Raw genomic sequence first — 21,725 nt, 5'->3', positions numbered from 1 at the left:
TGTACAATTTACAGCTCTATCACCCAGATCTTTTACAAAGATATAAATAGGGTAACACTGTTTAAGTTAAAGTTAAACAGAACCTGTTGTGCCCTTAAGCTCTCTGCAGCAGGAGCTAGAAAATTCACTGTTCCCTGAGCTCTGAGGTTGCACCTTGTATACTACACACAAAGAAGGAAACAAAACACTGGGTTAACCCAAGCTGTCTTGTACACAATGGGAAAAAGAAGTTCACCTTGGGAGAAACTGCTATAAATGTTACTTTCAAGACTGGAAACATGAAAAGCAAAGAAAGGGAAGTTGTAACTCAGTATTAGAGATTTTCACACAAGTAATCATTAAACAAAATGCATGTGCACATTTAGAGGGAGTTTCTGCCCACTGCAAACAATCCCAGCATCAACTACAATAAAGACTCAGCAACACAGTTTATGCATCCTTTTAGAAATATTACTGACAGAAGCAGCTGCTATACACAGATGATCACATTCTTCAAACCTCTTAGCTTTGATGTCAACAGGAATAAGCTTTACTTGAAAAGTTTTTTTTTTTACTACATGATTGAAAGTAAATGACAAAAGGAAAATAATCACTACTAAATAGCATAAGACTACTGTGCAAAAAGAACTGCAGCAGATCTCATTTCGAAAGAGTTTTATATTCATCACAAAGCCATATGCTTGAAAACAGTGACAGGAAAAGAGCCACCTACATTCAGCCAAACCACTGACCACATGCAGTCAATAATAGGCCCAGCTATTTTCATGCACTAACCTTTTTCTCTGCCACTAAAAACAGTTCTCTAGTTCAGTTTAGGTCCAAAATCCCATAAATGTTACGGTTGGCAAAGCTGGCAGAGTTTCAAAGGCATTGCTAGAATGATATGTTTCAAATCTAAGAGGAAATAAAAGTATTCTCACTTTATCCTTCATCCAAAAAACACATACCCAAAACTTCATCCTCTCTACCTTAATCTCCCAATGCATACCAGATGTAAACATCCACTTTCAACATCTAGTGCCACATGTTGCACAAACACCCACTGACCCACAGTGAAGTTTAAGACTAAGCCAAACAACAAAGTGCCATCATATTAAGGATATAACCCTCATATTAAAGATATAACCCCCAGACTCCCCACCATAGTGCTCAAAGCTCAGTTTGAAGAACATGCTCAGACACTTACTAATGACACTAAATTGGTTTTCATCTCATTAAAGCTAAGGGAAACAATTAAGAGGAATAACACAAATATAAACAGTCCATTAATAAGTTTTTCAAGCTTTTAGTTACTAAATACTATTATCCTTGCTTTTAAAGTCTTGCAGCATAAATACTGCAGGAAGCCTTGGCTAACAAACACAGTGGAAGACTTGCAAATCTCTCTTTTGCTGTCAGCTCATCAAGCACTAGGATATACCAGAGGTGAACTTTGGAAATTTACAGCAGATCCAGAAAAAAAAAAGGCTATTCCCAAACAAAAAGAGCTGACAAAGGGACTTTCAGAGATTCCCCCAGCATCCCCAAGGGTAAGAAAGAGACAAGAATTATACATCACCATTAGACCACACTGAGGAGTTCCAATTACATTTAAATGAAATTCATAAAAGTGTAATTTAAAATTTATATTAGCTCTAGGGTTAACAGTATCAAAATCAACACAGCAGAGCACTGAGCCCCACTCTGATACCAGAAGCCAGAAAAAAACCCCAACTCCTCAGCAGCTCTGCCACCCCCCAGCTCAGGAGCACACAGATTTGTGCAGGCAGAGAGAGCCCAAACGTGACTCGGGCATTCCATCCGTGTCCATCTGCAGGGAGTGCTGCCAGCACATGGAGCTGGGCAATCCCATATGGTCCCAATGTGCACACAGGAGGGGCTGACAGACTGGGACTGCAACACCCCCCAGCCCACGGAAATTCAGCACAGGCTCTGCACCCAGCGCCCTCCTCCAGCCTCCGAGGGGCCCTGCGGCGCCACGGACCCACATGGACCCACACGGAAACCCCCACACAGAAACCCCCACACAGAAACCCCCACACGGAACGGAACCACACAGAAACCCCCACACAGAAACCCCCACACAGAAACCCCCACACGGAACCCCCCACACGGAACCCCCCACACGGAACCCCCCACACGGAACCCCCCACACGGAACCCACATGGACCCACACGGAAACCCCCACACAGAAACCCCCACACAGAAACCCCCACACAGAAACCCCCACACAGAAACCCCCACACGGAACGGAACCACACGGAACCCACATGGACCCACACGGAAACCCCCACACAGAAACCCCCACACAGAAACCCCCACACAGAATGGAACCACACGGAACCCCCACACGGAACAGAACCACACGGAACCCCCACACGGAACGGAACCCCCACACGGAACGGAACCCCCACACGGAACGGAACCCCCACACGGAACCCCACAGGGACCCACACGGAAACCCCATGGAAACCCCACACAGAACGGAACCACACTGAACCCCCACATGGCACCCACACACGGGACCCACCACACGGAAACCCCACACGGCCTGTGCTCCAAAACCAGGGAATTCATTTCATCCTTTTCTCCCTTGATAATATGCAGAGTCAGAAGGGATCAGTCAACTCCAAAAAGCAGCTTTGGCATCTGCTCTAAGAGCTCTCCCAACTACTTGGAAAAATGGAAAAGTGAACTGTCCTCTTGTGTGCTGGGGTTTTCAACAAAAAGGTGCCAAATAGATTTGGCCCCCAACATAATGAAAAAAGAAACATCAGCATACCTTTAATATTTTTCTTTAAAAAAGTGAAACCAGGAAAGGATTTCAGGGAATGTCCAAAATTATTGACCTTCTAACAAAATGGACTGTGTTTATATAAACATAACTAGCATCAAGAAAAAAAAAATCTATTTCTCATTCAGATGGTTTAAATGCCAGCTTTTCAAATTAATTCCCATGGTTTTACGTGAAGGAAACAAAAAAAAAACCAACCACCCATCTGGAAATAAGCAGCCTATACAACATAGAGTAATTGCCAAAGGCAATTCAAACTTCCTTAATCTTTTCTGGGGGTACAGGCCTCACCAGCTGCATGACCCAAAAATAACCAACAGTTTTTCTTTACATTTCAAGAGTAATCCCACCTTTCCCTGATGGGCCATAAACCAAAATTTCATCCTAAGATATATGAAACACATACACAGTTGGATTTGAGTGTATGGGAGGGAAGGGTTTACTTTAAATCTGAGTCCTTATATCCCAGTAAAGTTAAAAAGAGGGAGAGGAAAGGGCTACAGACCTACCTGCATGAGAATGCACCTCAAAGCAGGATATTAAGGGGAAGTAGAGAACCTACAAGGAATGGAAAAAGGGACTGATCAGCAAAGAGAGCTGGCACTTCAGAGGTCAGGCTGCAGAGGTTAAATGCAAACTGCCAGGAGGCCAGGAAAATGGGAACTCACAGACAAACAAATGGTTTCTCAACAAGAGATTAAGAGCAAGAAATGAAGAACTGATGTCAACAAGGAGTAGAAATTAGGAGGACAAACCAAATATTAAATTAGGTTTTTGCATCATTTTTTCCTGTAAGAATAATGGTGTGTGTGAGGACAGAGACAGAATACCTCATGGGAACAAGGACAAAGCACTGCAAATTACCACATCCATTACTAAAATGAAATGAGGCTGCTTAAAAAAATTTCCATCCCAGAATACTGAAAAAAAAAAAAAAGAAAGGGTTATATATCAAAATTGCAGATTTGGGCACAAGGGTTCTCAATGAATAGGACATTTTCTGGGATAGCAGCCTGGGGCTGGAGAAGAACTGTAGAACCTGTTAATGTGAGCTCAGTGTTCCTCAGCATCTCATAACAACTGCTCTAAGGGGAAAGAGCACCCAAGAGTAACCAGTGACTGGAACATAAATAGAAAGCAGAAGAGAAATGCAGCCCAGATCTTCTCAAATTTAAATCATGTCATACTGGTTTATCTCTCTTTGATGAAATTTCTTAGTTAATGGTAACACATGAGGATCACACCTCATGGTAAATTACTGGGATGGAGAAAATATTACTAGTGGTGGTGTTCCTCAAGGGTCTGCTTTGTTTAGATTTCTCATTTTGTACCTGGGTTAAAAATATTAGGTTTCAGGTTGCTGTCAACCCACGTATTGAAAGTAGTAGTAATGTGGTAGAGAACCAAATTGTCCTACAGCAGGAAAAACAAGAACTTCTAGACTTAAGGGATAGAAATGGGAAGAAAAAGAACAGAAAACCATAATAAAAAAGAACAGAAAATCACGATAAGAAGGTGCTGCAAGTCAGGGCTCTGCTTGAAACAGTGAAGGAGGAGAGGGACTGGCTACACTTGCCCCTCCCAAAGGGCAATAGTGCAATTTCACCCTACTTCACTCTTGAAATAATGTTTTAATCAACTTCCATGAACCTGAGCACAAGATGCATTTCGTTATTAGTCCTGTAAAGTCATGCACCAGTGAGGAAAAGTGCTTGAAGTCTTCCATATTTAAGAGAACTTAGTACCTGTCCCACTAGACAAATAAAAAAAATCCAAATCTATACATGCCATTTGAATTTGAAGTGGATACTATTATCAATTGAAAACTGTAACAGACAGGAAGTGTAAGTCTAAACTGCTGAGAGCTTGATGGAGAAGATCTCCTTTAGATCTGCTCTGGGATGTCTCAGGAGGACTTAAATAGACTTTAAGATGGTTAAAATAAATTAAATAGCCTATTATATATTACATTACATTTACTGTTCTACCACGCAGCTCACATTCCATAGCCTATAAAAATTAAATTTTCTAGCACAAATTGACACTTAAGGTAGACCTGTGCCATCTTCAAACAAGGAAGTTTAACCATAACTGAAATTGGTATCATTAGATTTAAGGACAATGAAAGGGGCAGGCAAATTGAATCCCATTTACATTTTGACACTGCTGCATGCAGCTCTTTCTCTGCATTGTGGTGAGAGAGCTTGGAAAATGGTCTGCAAATCTAACAGATCTGAGGATGATTTTCCTCATATTTCTCCCATATAGGCTAATATTTGCTTAGGTTTTTAAAGGAAGAAAAAAATAAAAAAAAGGAGGTATTGGAAGACATCTTGTGATACTGCAGCAACTGTTTTATGAATAACTCACTTTTAAATAAGGTGCTCAAAGAGTTCAAACCCATAAAAATTCTATGGAAGAAGAAAGCCTCTATCCCAGCTGATCAAACTTCAATCTATTAATTTCAAAGCAATGCTTATGGCTGCATTTCACACAAATATTCTGGCTGCAAAGAACAGGGGAAAAGATTTTTCTGGGGCAGGACAGTCTTTGTGAATGAACATAGTCACGTAACACCCCTCAAAGCTGTTCCCAATTCCTGGTGTCACCTACTTCAGCCATAAACTACATTGACTCTCCTCCAAAACACTTAAGAAGCAGACAAAGCCCAAAACCAAGTGAAAAATACATACTTCTGCTGAACATACCAAAATAGAATCTTTTTTTCCCTCAACCTTGCTAAATGTCACATGCAAACTTAGTACCAATCTTTATTTATTTTGTGCCATCATTCACAAGCAAAGGTGAGAGAAGTGGCTCCATAAAGTCCAACCTTGCTAAACAGTAATTTTAGGTCAGCTAAAAATGGCTGAAAATAGACATCAGGTATGAGGGTCTCATTAAGTCAAATTCTTCTAAAGGTCAGTGGTTCCCCATCTTACACCACAATTAAACTTCAGTTAACAGAACTGGCAGCTGTCTGAATGCCATGGGCCCAGCACTCTGGGCTTCTCTCAGCACACAGAGCACAGATCCACAGTGGTTATTAGCCTGTATTTCCTCTCACTGCAGGTCTGGAATTACATTTTTGTCCACAATTTGATGGTTTCAATGAGAACAGTTAGGATAAACCAGATGATAAAAATACCAGAAATTATCATATGCGAGAAAAGTGGAAAAGGTGGGAGGAAGGGCAAGAGGAACAGGGAGAGGAAAAAATTGTTTATGCACAAAGGTAACTCAAGGCCATGAAACTATCAGGTTTGCTGTTTTCTTGGTTTGGGGTTTTTTGTTTGTTTGGTTGGTTTGTTTTTTCAGAAGACAACCTATCCTTTCATTTTGCTCTAGTGTGCTCTGCCTATTTCACTGCCCCACAGCAAGGTACTGTTGTTACACAAACAAGAGACATGAAATTAATGTATTCATATTATTCTATGGTTTTATTAAATGATACCTCAAATTTTGACTAGAGCAGCCAAAATTAAGTAGAAAGAATCAAAATAATACTTTATCAAATATATTGCATGAAAAATTCTACTAGCACTCTACAGAAAATGTCTCTTATTTATGGAGTTTTTCTGCTGTTATCTTTCTGTTGAGGAGCAGCTGTTTTCCTTTTTCTGGGTGGTAAGAACATAAACAAAAGTGACATGAATAAAGCATGAGACCTGTTATGTTTCTCTTGTTTTGTTTATGTTTGACTATCTTTACTGCTGCACATCGTCCACCATTCAATGTGCACTAATATCAATACATGGAAGGGGGAGGGAAAAGCCTTCCAGAAAAACTTGGTGCATAAAATACAGAGCTGATGATTTGAACTCACGATGCCAGACAGCTGAAGATGGCTCCTTAAATACAACAAACCAGTACTGAAACCAAGGCAAACAAAAGGAGCATCCTAAGGAGAGATTAAGGACAGCTCAGGAAGCCAGAGAGACAAGGCTAGTCCTGGCTGTAAATTCTAGGACAGCTTTTTCCTTTCTTCATCCAAGGAACAACTTGAGATCAACACAACAGAGTGGTCTCTCTGACAAACACAGATTAGTGGCTTCTAACTCATTACAGCACTGGTGTCTAAATAATCCAGACAAAGACCAATCTGTTGTGACTGTTGCTATCAACTGTTTCCAGCCAACTCACAACAGACACATCTTTCTTCTTCTTGAGGTTAGTTAGGGTTTTTTTCTTCCTCTCCACTAAATGCATAACAAAAGCAATAGTCCAGGTTCAATTTTCATCTTTCAGTGGAAAGTACTGTTGTAGCAAGGCAATTTATGGCTCACTCATTGTACTACTGGGAGACACCACAGAACACCCTTCCCTGAGGGTCAAATTTGGCCTTCCTAACAAAAAGATGCAACTATAAATTTGTGTGGGATAAGGAAAAGAATCAAAGGGAGATCTTTAGCTTGGAGCCACGTTTACAGCAGTGGAGTCACTATATTTGTTTTTTTTAAAGAATGCTACTGGATGGGTATGTCTTAAGTCCTAAGAAAAGAAGAGTTCTTCCAGGCCACTGGCAGTTACTACAAATTGCAACAGTAATTACTGGGGAGGGACTGGCTAAACCTTACAGGAAATATTCCCACTATAATAGCCATGAAAACTATAGATCCAGATATCCTTTTCTAGCAGCAGCACCAGGAGATTCTCTTGCTCCTCCTCACTGTCCCAGCTGTCTCTGCTGAACTCAGCAGCCTGGAGAATTCACCAGCCCAGAAGGGGAGGCTGGAGCTGCTATAGTGACATGGTTACTACATGAAAAATGCTATGGACCAACTACTAACAGTTTTAAACTAAGATTACCAATAAAAAAAGAAGACATCTGACTTCAAGCAACACTAGCATTGTCCTGATTTTATAAATGCTGAGAGCAACTGCAAGTCTTGTCTTAATCAGTGATAGTTTCTGCTGTTTAGTCTTTCAAAACAGCACAAAGCAGACAAGTACAGCTTGCAATTACACTCCAAACCCCCCATTCGAGTAATCCTGAACTGCATTCCTTTACCTACACAAATAAATAGTCTTAGTTCATAAAGCTCTCAAAAGTTAAATAATTATCAACTAGAGTACACTTGCACTTACTTGGCATCAAAGCCTTCCATCTAGAATGACAATTTAATGCAGATTTGGACAATGCTAAGGTAAACACAAGTCTTTATTTTAAATACCACTGCAATAAAATTAAGTTAACTGAAATACAGGTATCAAACTCTGTGTGTGTGACATGAACCACAGGAAGGTTAATCTCACATCATACCTCGAGTTCTACACATTCTCTTCACAGGCTTTTTCCATTTAGATTTAGTGTCAGTAAATGATGCATTTTATTTTGCCTCAATTCATTTAATAGAGCAGCTGAGTAAAAACAAGGACGTCAATAACAAGCAGTAATTTAACTCTCTCACAGTGGTATGCAGAAAACTAAATTACACTTGGTCAATATGGTCAAAATGGAAATCGATATATTATAAAATTCTTCTATTGCACAGCATTAACAGTTAGTGTTTGCTGCCTTTCAAAGACTGAATGACTTTGTTCTCCAAGCTTCCCTGAGCACTCAATCCCTACTAGTAAATTGCATTTGTTTAATGCACAAGTAAAATCAACTACCTGTTAATACTGCTAATCACTGTACATACCTTAGGGAGAGCTTAGGGAAAGAAAGGAAAAAAACAAGGAAACCGAAGAGACAAAAAAGTACATTCATAGATAACTTTATTTATAAAGACTTTAGAGTTTAAGGGGGAAGCCAGTTAACTTTTAAAACCCAGCCCTAGAAACTATAAAAAATAAGCTTCAAGAGCTATTTTTTCCTGTCACAAATGTTAGTTTAGTGCAACCAAAAAAAAAAAAAAAAAATCTCACAAATTTCAAATTAGTAAGAGGTTTTACATGAAATATTACTAGCAAATTAGTTTAGTTAGAATTAACAGATAAATTTATTTTGAAACAATGTCAGTAAAGGCAGCAAGCATGGACATAATCCCCCTGAAAAGCTGTTTTTGCTTGGATGGATTACTTGAACTTGTCTTAGGACCCTCCCAAAATAAGTCACTGCAGGAAAACAAAGTTAAGAGCTCCTTGGCAGTCCAGCACACTGAAATCACTAAGGCCTTTCTGAGGTAAACCTGGAAACTGCAAAGCAGTTACCACCATTTTTTTTTCACACATTTACAAACTGATGAAAAATTTCAGAGAAAAAACACCTGCAGTTTAGTATCTGTTCAAAGCTGAGGTTCTCTGAAAGCCTGACTAAACACCACTGAACAGACTGTTGGTATTAAAGACGTTCTCATACTACAGAAAGCTCAACACCATCTGGATGGGAAACATCTTTCTCAAAATACATCCCCACCTCGGAGGTTTGGTCTCAGCCTTATCAATACACATCTGTCTTCACCCGTGTGAACAGCTATTGGCAAACGTTTATGAGAGACGCCCTTCAAATTCCCTTGAAGCTCAGTTTTACTTTAGGGTAACAGCTCTAACCCAAAGACTTTTACAAGTATTTTAAAGAGCATCTGTTTTGAAGTTGCAGAAGCGAGAGGTTCATATATCTCACATGTGTTTGAGCCAGGCAATCAGTAAAGGCTTATCTTTACAATCAGATAATCAGCAGAAGAATTCAGTGATGACAGATGAGTTACAAACCAACTTTTTCTTCAATTCCTTTACTTAGGAAGCAGGCCTGAGATGAGGCACTATAGGACGACTTGAGCTGAGGTTAATTTCTCAGAGGGAGACTGACTTAGTCCAAGTGCCACCCTCCCGCTGCTCCCCGATGGAGCCAGGCTGATGCACGCATTGCACAATGGAGAACCCGCCTCTGACAGCCCCGGGCGCTGCTCAGAACCCGACTGCTGCCAGCCCCAGCAAGGAAAAACCCTGCTATCAAATTCCAAAGGGGAGGCTTTGCTGTGCTCTCGGTAAAGGGTTCAGCATGTTGAGGGAAGAAGTTTCAAAAGCAGGGGAATGACACCTTAAAAGAAGTTGCAGTAACTTAGATGAATTTTCCTTTGATGTAGATTTTTTTCTTATGTAACAATAAAGGTAAAAGATCCTAAAGATTCCTTTTTTTGTTAGATTGGACTTTTCCTACAGCATAAAAGCAAACTAAACCCCCCACAATATCTTTAACACACTTTATCATAATAAACACAACAGTGATTACACTCCTGATGACAGTTGCACAGCAAAGCAGCCAGACAAGCAACGAGCCATCACACTTCCTCATTTACCCATCACACTTTCTCATTTACAAAGATTATCAGAGGTGCCACCAAGAATTTGGGAGGTGGGAGGGGATTTGCCAGAGCTATGAACAGAGTGATGATCTATTAAGCTTTATAGCCTACTCTGATAATCCATAAAATTAAAACAACTAGAAATGTTAGGTTTTATAGTCTTTATAGATTTCTAGATACATTTATGTAACTAACACCTTCAAACACTCCTAGCAAGAATACACAGAAATACTGCAAAATGAAATTTCTTGTAGTCTGTTTTTGTATATCTTAGATTCAACTCCACAGGAATAAGATTGACCAAAAGCAACAAAAGACCCTCTACTTCTTCCTCTCATTTGCTGTGCAGACAATAAATTCACATAGAACAAACACCACAAATGGGATAATGACTGAATTCAAACATAACTGTTGCCACTTCCAGACTGATTTTTTTCTGTGGTATGTAATAGTGTCACAACGAGTCCTCCCCATAAATTTCAAACCCAGGTTTTCAAACAATCAAAATGTAAAAAACAAATAATTCTATTTGACCTCCATTATTTAGGTCTGTGTGCCAGGTCTAATCAGTTCTCACGAGCACATTCCACTCCTTAAAAACAGACTGTAGAAATACATATTTCAAACTAAAAGGAACACAATGCATTGTTTTGATGCTACAGCCTGAAGCCCTTTATCTGAGTTTTATCAAAGTATATTCTATCACTGATCAAAGCAGCAATGACAACTTAATGTTCTCTAAAGTTATATATTGCTCTATAAACTTCCCACTTTTGTCTCGTGGCCCCTGGCTCTGCATGACATTGGGGGGACATTCAAAGGTCAGGAGATTTCCTTTCCAAACCCTCTGCTCCTAAGTGGCAGCTCTATCCATGGCAGGAGTGGGGAGAGGAATTCCATCAGGGCTCTGCTCCCATATACCCTAGAAATTTCAGGTTGTCATTTCTTCTGTCAGATGTTTCAATGACAGCTTGGTACATTACTGTATCAACTATCTGTCTGTCTAGCAGCATCTCCACATCACCCTATTACTCATTTTATTGTCATCTCAAGACCGCTTCTCACTCTAGTATTAAAATCAATATTTAATCTTAAATTCCTTTCAATTTATTGCTTTGCATACACCATGTAACTAGCTTTTAAAAGCAAAGTCTGGAAGTTACTTGGACATGAAAGTCTCTCCCTTTTTAAAAAAAAAAAATCTGTATTTTAACAATTCACTGAGAAATCTCAAATTGAGTTTACTAGAAAAATGTTATGCAATTTTATGTTTAATGAACTGTGTTGAAATGAGTTGTACTTAAGACTCCTTATTTAATAAAATGGCATAAGAACATGCAACATAACTACCACGTTTCTACAGTCATATTAAGACCTCCAACATCTTCACAGAGTTTTAAGCTTCAGATGAATGGTTGTCAGGATTACTTAAAGCACTCTCAACATCTTCAAAATTCCTGCCTACCCCCACAAACAAGAGGAAAAGCCCTGGAGAAACGAGGCTTACAGTCACTTGAGAAATCAAGGACTGCGGAGCAGAAGAAGGAGCCAGGATTTGAGAGGCAGCACCAAATCTCTGAACAATAGAGAATCCAGTTAAATCTGCTCCCATCCTCTCAGGAATGTGAGAATCATCCAAGTATCCCCATTAGAAGCAGCTCCAACTCCTTTATCTCCTATCAGAGAGCCCTCGAGGGGAACAGCTCTGGGGAAAGCCCATGGCCCAGAGCTCAGCAGCAGACGTGTCCCTGCAAGGATTCTGATTTTCAGGAGCACTGCTAAGCCAGAAGCTCAACAGGCTTGGGAGCACCACGGGCAATAATTAGTTTGGCTCTTCCTGCCCCATCCTGGTTTCACCTACACCTCATAAGGTTTCTTAGGAACTCCTCTTCAAAGGAGGGAAGGAATGGGGAGGGGCTGGAGGGGGTAATTCTGTGAGTTTGATGCATGGAAAACTTTCACTAGGATCTCACATGGAACAGAAGGGAACAAATGGCAGCATTGGCCCATTCTCAGAATCCAGTTTCTAAATGAAAAACATGAGGATCTGGGATTTGGAATTGAGAATAAAATCAGAACGGAAAATAAAAAAATCAGGCAATATCAAGTCACAGGCAGCCTCACATGGATACAGCGTTACCCTCAACAATCTATTAATAAAGTAATTAGTGATCAGAACTAAATGACATCAGGTGATGTCATTCTGAGATGTCTCTGTCCAGACAGGTGATGCCACCATAACTATCACTACAATCTGGCAGCCAGGAAGAATTGCCACATAAAAAGGGAATATTTTAGTAAGTCTCTGCCCAGTTCATACAAAGGAATTCCAACAAAACAAGGATGTCTGAGATGCTGATGTACAGCACCCAGCTCCCAGACATTCCTGGATCTATTAATGAACTCAGTAATTACATCAGCATACTTCTCATGCTTAAATACAGTCAAAACTCAATCAGGCACAGATTTTTTTCAAGTTAAAGCATCACCAAAGCTAGAGGCCAAAAGAAAAAAAAAGTGTGATTGAGCCAAAATCATTATAATCTTGCTAAAATGTGCAAGAAAGAAGAAAAAAAATCAAAATCAATAAAGTTATGTTACAGTTTTGAGTGACCTTTAAATATTACAAAGCTAATATTAGAAAACTGAAAACACTTGGTGGTCATTACCTTGTGCTACCATAGGATTTTAGGCTTCCAGTTATTGACATGAAGCCTCCATGCCAGGCTTCAGTTTCAGTGTGTGCCTCATCTTTTTTTCTGATATGAAATGACCACAGAAGTTAAAATCTGTTTCATAAAATTGCAGGTACTTGAAAATATAATGCACTGAACCATATCACAATTTCTTTTTTTAACTAAGCCTATGCTCATTAAAGGAGCCTAATTTCTAAATACATTTTCCAGTGATTACTCAAAATTAGAATAGCAAATTTTAAGATGGAATTTTCTAGTCCAATAAGCCTGATACACAAAGCATTTTTTGAATCTCTAATTTAAATGTTACAATGAGAGACACTGATGGCTTCCTCCAACTGGTTCCCATTAGTTTTCACATTACTGAATTACAACACATACATACTCAGCACATGCATTTCTGAGGACCTGCTGTGCACCACCAGAATGAGGAATACCAGGAATACCGCAGGCCATTGTTCAAAGAGATACTTTTGTTGGATTTTTTGTTTCTTAACGTCATTTCTGCTACAGTTACGGGAAATATTTCAGTTCCAGTGCACCCAATAGAATCCCATCTGGACGAAGTGTTGGAACAAAAGCCTACATTGGAACAACATTTTAAACCATAAAATATAGGTCTGGAATTTTTCTGGCTATGTTTATACTATTTTTGTTACCAGCATCCAGTGGCATTACGGACCTTCCTGGTACACTGAAAAATGTTGTATGATAGTAACAAAGAGGCTTTTAAAAGCCCCTCAACAGGGGGGAAGTGGAAAAGAAAATAACACTAAGAAGGGGCAAGCAGACAAAGAGAGAACAGTGAGCAGCTCTAAGCACAGATGACTCATTCTGACATTCTATACAGGTGAGGGTATACAGGAAAAACTTCAGTTAAGGAAAATTTCCAGGAATTTAGTGGAATTCTTTTATTCTCTGTCTTCACTTCCCTCCCCATAAATTTCAAGCACTCAGAAATACTAGTAGTCCTCCTGAGATTTTAACCCAAACCAAATGTTTGAGCAAGGCAGACTGTTATAAAATCTCAAGCAACCAACATCCTTTAATTAAATAGGTACCAGTGTGTTTGGACGTGCATGGAAGTTAATCCATAAGGAATACCAGCTGTACAATACATGGCCCTGTGCTTTGGTCACCTCTGGCTGTCTCAGAGTCCAACCCCTGTCATTTCCCATCCACGTTGCCATTTTGTTCCTGACTCCTCCCTGCTGTAATTTCTTTTTTTTTCCCTTAAAAAAATTTAGTCCTTAAAGACTGCCTGGATAGAGCTGTACTGGAGTTTATACAAAGCCAAAACATTTAAAAGCTTTTCCTCCTAGAAATCTAAGGAATGACTTAGAGATACTATCAGGTATTTTTATTGTGCTTCTGGATTAACACAGCATTATTACCAAAGCCTTACTAAGCCTGATGTGAAAAACACAACACAGTAAAGGCAAGTGTGGGTAAGTTTTGCATTGATTTAGGAAAAAGTTATAATTAGTTGTTGTTGAACCTAAGAGGTAATGTAAAGCTTAGTATGCTGACCCTTGGTTTTCTAAAGCAAACTGAAGCTAGAATTGAGTTATGAAACAGAGCATATATTTTACAGATCTGTGCAAAGAAAACCTTGTTTTTAATAATTAGGCATCAACTCCTTCACAGAAAACAACATATTATTATAATAATTAACATTTTTATTTAGGAGGCCATGCTCCTTTAAATAGTCACATACTTCCAGAGTGCAAAGCTCATGTAACCTAATCTGTGTTTTCCTCAAATCCCCACAAGTCCATTTACTTAAAAACACCACGCTCCTGGATGGGTGCCTGGCGTACCAAACCTGTCCCGTCGTGCATATTTTTATCCATGTTACTAAATTAGGAAAGCAGAGTGGACTAAGGTTATGCCAACTTGGAAAAAAGAACAGGGTCTGCATCAGTTTGTGCCTTTGCTTTTAAGCTCAGAACCACTATAAAAAAATTTTGAATTTTATTAAGTATCAAAGCAATCTGCCCTAACCAGAGACAATAATAAAAGCAGAAGGGAAATCTGGGGAGAAAAGGTAAGAAGCCAAATTTATTCCCCTGATTTTGAAGCCTCTAAATCAAAATGTGGAGCACAAGTTCAAAAAAATGAGTTAGGACCACATACTTTCATGCCAGGGTCTAGAGTAAGAATTTAATTACTGGCATGCTGCACCCATCAGTGGAAATCTACTGTGAAAAGAAGGGAGGGAAGAAGTTGTGTTTATGTGCCTTTACTTGAGATTTACTGAAATCCCTTATATTGAGTTCTATTCAGAACTCTAAGTTGGGTATTCAAGAAGTCTTTACCAGTTAAATACTGGTATGAATAGTAAATACAGATATTGTACTTTACAGCAACATTAAAAAAGTGAGAGAAATGAATATGCAGTTTTCATATCTGGAAGTTTCTCCTTGCCCCAATTAGTGAAGGAAATTCCAAAGCAAAGCAGACTTTGCAATAATCACTCAACATTCCAAGGGTTACTGTGTAAACAGACAAAGCAGCAATCAACGATTATCGTTTGATTTATAATTTTAGTAATGATGGAACCTTCCTTGTCATTACACTGAAGTTACCTGTGCAAGAGAAAATGATGTAGTATTTATCTATAAAAGTTATGTATTTCAAAATTCATCTTCCTGAACTCTTCCAGCCTTCTGGAAGCACAAGTTGGTTCAGTTACAAAACTCACTGATCTTACCGCTATTAATTTCCTATTAACTTAGAGGGTTATTCATTATGGAGACATAATTATTAATTTCCTAATAATGGGTGGGAAGACTCAATCCTCCCTAACATTAAATATGATCAGCCTCAAAAAGGTGTGGTCTTAACAAATGGAATGGGAACACCCAAGTTCTATTTCTGGCTAACACTGACTCCTGCTGTGCCCTGGAGCAAATCACTTCTGTTAAAAACACTTTTTTTCCACTCTGTAAAATGAGGATAACACTCCCTTATCAGCTTCACAGGATCTTTCTCAAATGCTTTGAAGATAAAGTTTTATAAGCCTACAAATGTATTTTAATGAGTCTTAAACTGATTATATTTCTAAAACAATTTGCCTTAAAAAGGAAAAGGATTTGAAGAGAACTGAAAGGAAGGGTCTCTGTGCTGTTAACCTCCCCTAACACTGCTGCAGTTTACACTTTAAATACACCAAAGGCACACAAATTCATTTTCCTCCAGTCTGCCTGAAGGAAGCAAAATGGCAACAAGTGGATGCAAGCTGCAGAGCCAACCCAGAGGTGTGGATGTGCAGGGGAGCCACACTTTGCTTCTGCTGGGAGGAACCTGCCTGGACTCTGGCACAGACCTGCATCCCTTCAGTGCTCCATCACCTGCACTTCCTCTGCCATTCCAACAAGCAGCAATCCCACTGCTGACAACAAACTTGCTATTATTTGGTCACTTTTTTTTTTTTTCTTGGTCAATGCACTCAGCTCTTGGTTTTTAAAGTTCCTGAACAACAAACACAAAGGGAACCATGGTCTAGCCCATGTAAAGACAACTGCTGATTTTTTTTCCCCTCTTCTTAAAGGGAATTTTGCCAAAAGATGGGCTGGGATCATAAACCATACCCTCTTCTTTAATTACTTAGCTTTTGCTCTTGACTTGGCAAAACATTAAGCTTTTCATTTCAGTAAATCTATAATTAACTCCAGCATGTGCTGAGTAAACATAACCTCACTTTTAATTAAATCTTAGAACAAGATGGTACAAAACTTGCTGTTTCTAAAGAGAAGTACCTCTCAAATAATGGGAAAAAAAAATCTAATCCTTGTCAAATAAGAAACTTGAATCCAAATTTGAGTATAATCCACCCTCTTTTAAGTCATCTGTTACCCAAACATGCATTCCAGCTATAAGACCAAAATGTAAACCTGAAGAGCCACCACTACACATCAAAAGACTCCAAGGCTAAAGTCAAACCAAATCTAAATGGTAACAGCAAAACAGAGAACCTTGACTTGGGTACTCTTCAAGAATAATTTTTATAATGTATCTCACTGGATTTTTTTTTTCAAATGACACAATAACTATTACACAAAGAGAAATATTATTTCTCAAGAATGAAAGGAGCTGAAGTATCATTATAACCATCAGAAACAAAGGGGACCCTTCTAGTCAGTAATTTGTGAGTGAGAGAATTCAGAAAGATTCAGAAGATTTCCTTCTGACAGTACTTGAATATAGAACTAACTCTACGATTCTAAATTAAAACGAAATATCAATTCACTGAACAAAAGGAGAAATCTCTGAAAAAATAAAGTTCAGCTACTGTGAAAACACAGTGTCATGTCTAAGTCAAGCTCTTACATGAACTAATGTAATAAAATAAAATAACCATCTTTCATTTGTGCTGACTTCTTCCAGTAACATCTTTGGTGTCACACATTTCCAAATGGCCCTCAAGAATTTAGATTATTTAAGTGCTACATTTAAATAGTAGAAAACTTGACAAAACTTACTTCATGTTCAAGAACTGCATTTACCAGAGCCAAATAAATGAACTAAGAAACTGTTACAGACAGCAGCTACAAGATTTACAATTTGCAGAACAAAAAAACGTTGTGCATTTAAATGAAAACAAGTCCTCAAGAGAACTTTAGAACATTAAATCTCTTTTTACTTATCTGCAACTCTTTAATCAGCTCGTCTCTGAAAGGCAGAACCTCTCAGGGATTCTGATTACCCCAGAATGTAGATACTGAAGACTCTGCATTAGGCAGAAGCTGGTCCCCTTATTAATCTTATCTAAAGTATATTCAAAATATGACATTAAGAGAATTCCACTAAGCATTTTCTTACAGCCATTTGCTATTATATTTCAGTCTCAACACACTTATTCTGGACAAATTTTTCCCTTTAATTCTCATCAAGTTCAGCTGAGTCACCCCTGAGCAGCTCTCACAACAGCTGCAGGAGGCTGATGGAAGCCCCGAGCAGTGGCAAATCAAGCAGAGCCTTGAGGCCAAAGCTCACATCTGCCCCGAGGGTGGCAGCGATTTGGGAGCACTTGCTGAGCACAGAGGAAGGATCTCACTCACACTACCAGAGTGCCACTGCACAGAAGGTGCTTCCCCATCTCCAAGGGACACCATTTCCATGCTTCACCTAATGCCCCTTTTCCATCAGCAGTCCTCTATTGCCTGATTTCTTCAGGAAGCTAAAGCTTATGTCTCCACACTGCTGCATGTATTTTTATCATTCTCCCCCATCTCCTGACTTAAAATGATTTTTTAAAACTCATTAACAATCCTGACCATACCTGAGAAAAGCAGAGTGGGTGTCATTATTAAATTCTCCCATGTTTTATTAAAACAAGCACTTCAGAGATTAAAACCTTGCCCATCCCAGTGCAGATAAACCACAGCACAGACTCAACTTCTATCAGAGTCTGAAGAATCTCTACAATCAGACCAGAGCCTTAAATCTAAATCTTAAATGCACACCACTTCAATTAGTTTAAAATTTGATTTCTATAAGGCAAATCTTAAATACTAAAAATGAACATTAAGAGCACAATTGTGGAACAGAACCATTAAAAATGCATAATGAATCAACATATGCTATTAATTGCATTGTTTCTTCCAGCTCTTAATCACAATTAAGGAAGACACAGCAAAGAATCATTCTTAAGAATTAAAATGCAATAGAACAGTGGGGTTGTTCAGACACATAATAGCAAACGTTTACCATCCAACTGTTCTGCAGCTGTAAGAAAGATATTTTTTAGCAACTGATTTCGGATATTACCGAGATTATCTTCCTAGATATCCATGGAATTTTGAAAAAACTGACAGTACTTTTAACACCAGACACGGAGAATGGAGACCCAAGAGGAATGCCAGTGCAACCACTCTGAAGTAATTTCCATAAATGACTGTCATCTAAACCCAAAAGCACTTTTTAAATGCAGATCTTTAAATTCTGCACAAGTAGAAGCTAAGTCATATCTTAAATGGCTCCTTATTATAAATTAAGAGCCATTTAGAGCTGTCTTTCCCTAGCAGTGCAGTGTCTGCTGCACAGAAGCAGTGAAGACACAGTAAAATGATGCACTGCAGTGGAATCACATCCCATCCTAGTTCAGCTGAACTTTGCCAGCTTTCCCAACAGAATGCTAGCTGACACTATAATGAAGATTCATGCTACCAGTATAATTAAGGATGAAACAGTTCATCAAAATTTATTATTTTGCTCTCCTTTTTCAATTGTTGAACATAAGTGTTATTTTGAAACTCTTAAGATTTTTTTTAATGAAGTCTTTGAAGTCTTCACAATTTTACAGAGAACATCTAAGAAAACATGCTTGGAAGCCCTCTTAGGGAATTCCTAAACTTCTGTTTAGGAAACAGTGCAAGAGATTAACTCTCCAGTGGGAAATGATGCAGTGTGAGTGAAAGGCTAATCCTGCTTGGGCTGGTAACACTTGTGTTACCAACCACAGACAGGGACAGGATTAGTACCAGCAGTGGCACAAGGGACTCCACCACAGAGACCACACACTGCTGCAGTCCCCAGTGAACAAGCAATTCCTAAGCATGCAGACTTGTCATGCACACAAAAAACACATTCAGGGACAATGCTCAGGACCAAATTCTCTATCAACTTCAGGAGAAATTTAATGCAGCGAGTCTCAGCTGATACCAGTTCCTAATCAAATGTGGTAGACTCCAAATCAACTCTTCAGTAATGTAAATTATCCTTTTGAAAGTCTTTTTTGGAACCTTTTTAAGTTAATGTGTGAAGTTTTGCAGAAAATGTGTCACTTTTTCTTTGAACAAGTCTTTCTTTCATGGTACAGCACCATAAGGTAAATTATCTTTGAGGAACATAAAGCACACTCAAGTCACTCCTTTCTTTTGAATGTAGGACATCTGAAAATTGATGGAAATTTTATTGGCCCTGGGTCATAATGTTTAACAGGTTTATCTAATTTCATTCCAGAGCATTTACATAGTCATATACATTTTTTTTTCTTTCTAATCATAACCATCCTTTGACTTTTTTTAAGCATCTAGAAAAGTGCAAGGAAAGGACAGCAAGATTTCTGCACCCAAAACTTCAAGGAGCATTTGCAGAACATTTCTAGACAATGTGAACTTAAAACACATGAAGGTCACATTGAGAAATTAGTTAAAATAGAGCCAAGAGCTAATCCTGTTAGATTAAGTTAGACCAGTTTTTGAAATCATAGCCTTAAATTTTTATCATCTCTGCAGATCAAAAAATGCAAATACACCAAATGAAAATTGAAAACCAAAATTAAAAAAGTATTTGAAAATCACCATCATCTTATCTGAACAGATATAAGGGTGATAGAAGAATAATAATGTTATATCTGCTTATCAAAGTATTTAGAAGACAAAAAAAATCATTCAAAATCTGCCTATGGCCAACTTTTTCTGATTTTGTGTCACATTTACTTTGAATAAGTTCTGCTTTTTTATTATAAACTAGTAAGACAAACATTTGTTATCTACTGTCACAATGAGCTAGAACTGCCATAGGCAAAGCTACTAGACATGTGTCTTTTTAGAAAATATGAGATTGGGGCTGTTGGGCAAAAAAAAAAAAGGAAGGAAAGACCGGAATCCTTTCTATTGTGAAAAATAGGAAGAAACATCATTTTATCATAATGACAGTTGTCATTGGCATTTTGTGCCTTCTCAAAGAAGTTCAATATTTTCTTGATACGATGGCAAAGGCTGTTAAATAAATACATTTTCCCACTTCAGCAGCATTTCTCAGGACTCTGCAAGCACACAGAGCACAGCTTTTCCCTAACTAGAGCCCACTGGGAGCAATACAAACTGCAATCCTGCAAGTGCAGGGTGTAGCACTCGGAGCAGCAAGAGCAGATCAGGTGGCAGTGAGGCTGCAGGGTGTGTGAGTGAGGGCTGTGAGCCCCCAGACACTGCACTCACCTGCAGGTAAATATTTCAGCTGGTTGTTTGCCAGGCGAAGGTGCCGCAAGGAGCGCAGGCGGCCGATCTCCGGGCACACGATCTCCAGGGCATTGTCACTCAGGTCCAGAAACTGCAGCTTAACCAGGGAGCCAATGGCTTGTGAGAGAACAGATTAAAGCATCAATGTGACCCAGGAGTGACATTGAAACCTTCACAGGACTGTGAGAGGAGGACAAGCCCCAGCACCCAACAGCTGTGTGTGAGCACATCTCGAGGTGCTAAAGCCGGTCTCACAGCTCAGTGACATCAATTGTGGAAATGCTGCTCTAGCTCACCAACAGCTCTGCTGGCAGTGACACAGGGGAACAAACACAGTGATGTACACAGTACTCCCATCTCCAAACGTAGCCGTGACATTTTCTGAAAAATCCTTTCCTTAGGATTTTTCCTCCTGAGAAGCTGAGAGGCCTCAGGAACAAAATGTAACCAATGATTATCTGCTGCTGTGGAATGCAACAGGTGCATCTGGGATTGGGCTCATGTGGTTGTTTCTAATTAATGGCCAATCACAGTCCAGCTGGCTCAGACTGTCTCAGTCAGTCACAAGCCTTTGTTATCCTTCTTTTTCTATTCTTAGCTAGCCTTCTGATGAAATCCTTTCTTCTATTCTTTTAGCATAGTTTTAATATAATATATATCATAAAATAATAAATCAAGCCTTCTGAAACATGGAGTCAACATTCTCATCTCTTCCCTCATCCTAAGACCCCTGCAAACACCACCACATCCAGACCCTCCTCACACAATTCTGCTCTGAAACCACTTCTATTCCTTTGACTCTACCCAATTTACATTCAAAAAGAGCATAAATTGAACACAAATTCCTCAGGTTGGGAGCATAACTGCAATTAAGACAAAGAAAAGAAACTAGTACAAGTTCTTGCTCCTTTGGGTTTCAAATCTGTCATGATCTAAACCAGCAGAGTATTCAGTGTGGTAACTGCCTGAAAGCAGCAGACACTCTGGATTTTTAGTTTCTGCAGATGAGTGCCATTTA

The 21,725-nt window shown here is 39.1% G+C and overlaps 1 protein-coding gene across 6 annotated transcripts in view; it reads right to left on the bottom strand.

The window, feature by feature from the left end:
* The window catches only part of LRRC28 (leucine rich repeat containing 28), a 52,447-nt gene that overhangs the window by 21,550 nt on the left and 9,172 nt on the right, over window positions 1-21,725 (bottom strand). For 3 of the 6 annotated variants that reach the window (XM_066558932.1, XM_066558931.1, XM_066558933.1), the window contains one exon: window positions 20,687-20,824. The exons of 1 other annotated variant lie outside the window; for it this stretch is intronic. In XM_066558932.1, coding sequence (XP_066415029.1) covers window positions 20,687-20,824 — 138 coding nt within the window. Of the gene's footprint in view, window positions 1-774; window positions 864-3,303; window positions 3,352-20,686; window positions 20,825-21,725 lie in introns of those variants that run through there. 2 more of the 6 variants (XM_066558935.1, XM_066558936.1) reach the window with 2 other exon arrangements.

The sequence above is a fragment of the Molothrus aeneus genome, chromosome 13 (assembly GCF_037042795.1).
Source record: "Molothrus aeneus isolate 106 chromosome 13, BPBGC_Maene_1.0, whole genome shotgun sequence".
In the NCBI taxonomy this organism is placed as follows: domain Eukaryota; kingdom Metazoa; phylum Chordata; class Aves; order Passeriformes; family Icteridae; genus Molothrus; species Molothrus aeneus.
The sequence above is the reverse complement of the archived record's forward strand: the minus strand, read 5'-3'. Positions and strand labels throughout refer to the sequence as shown.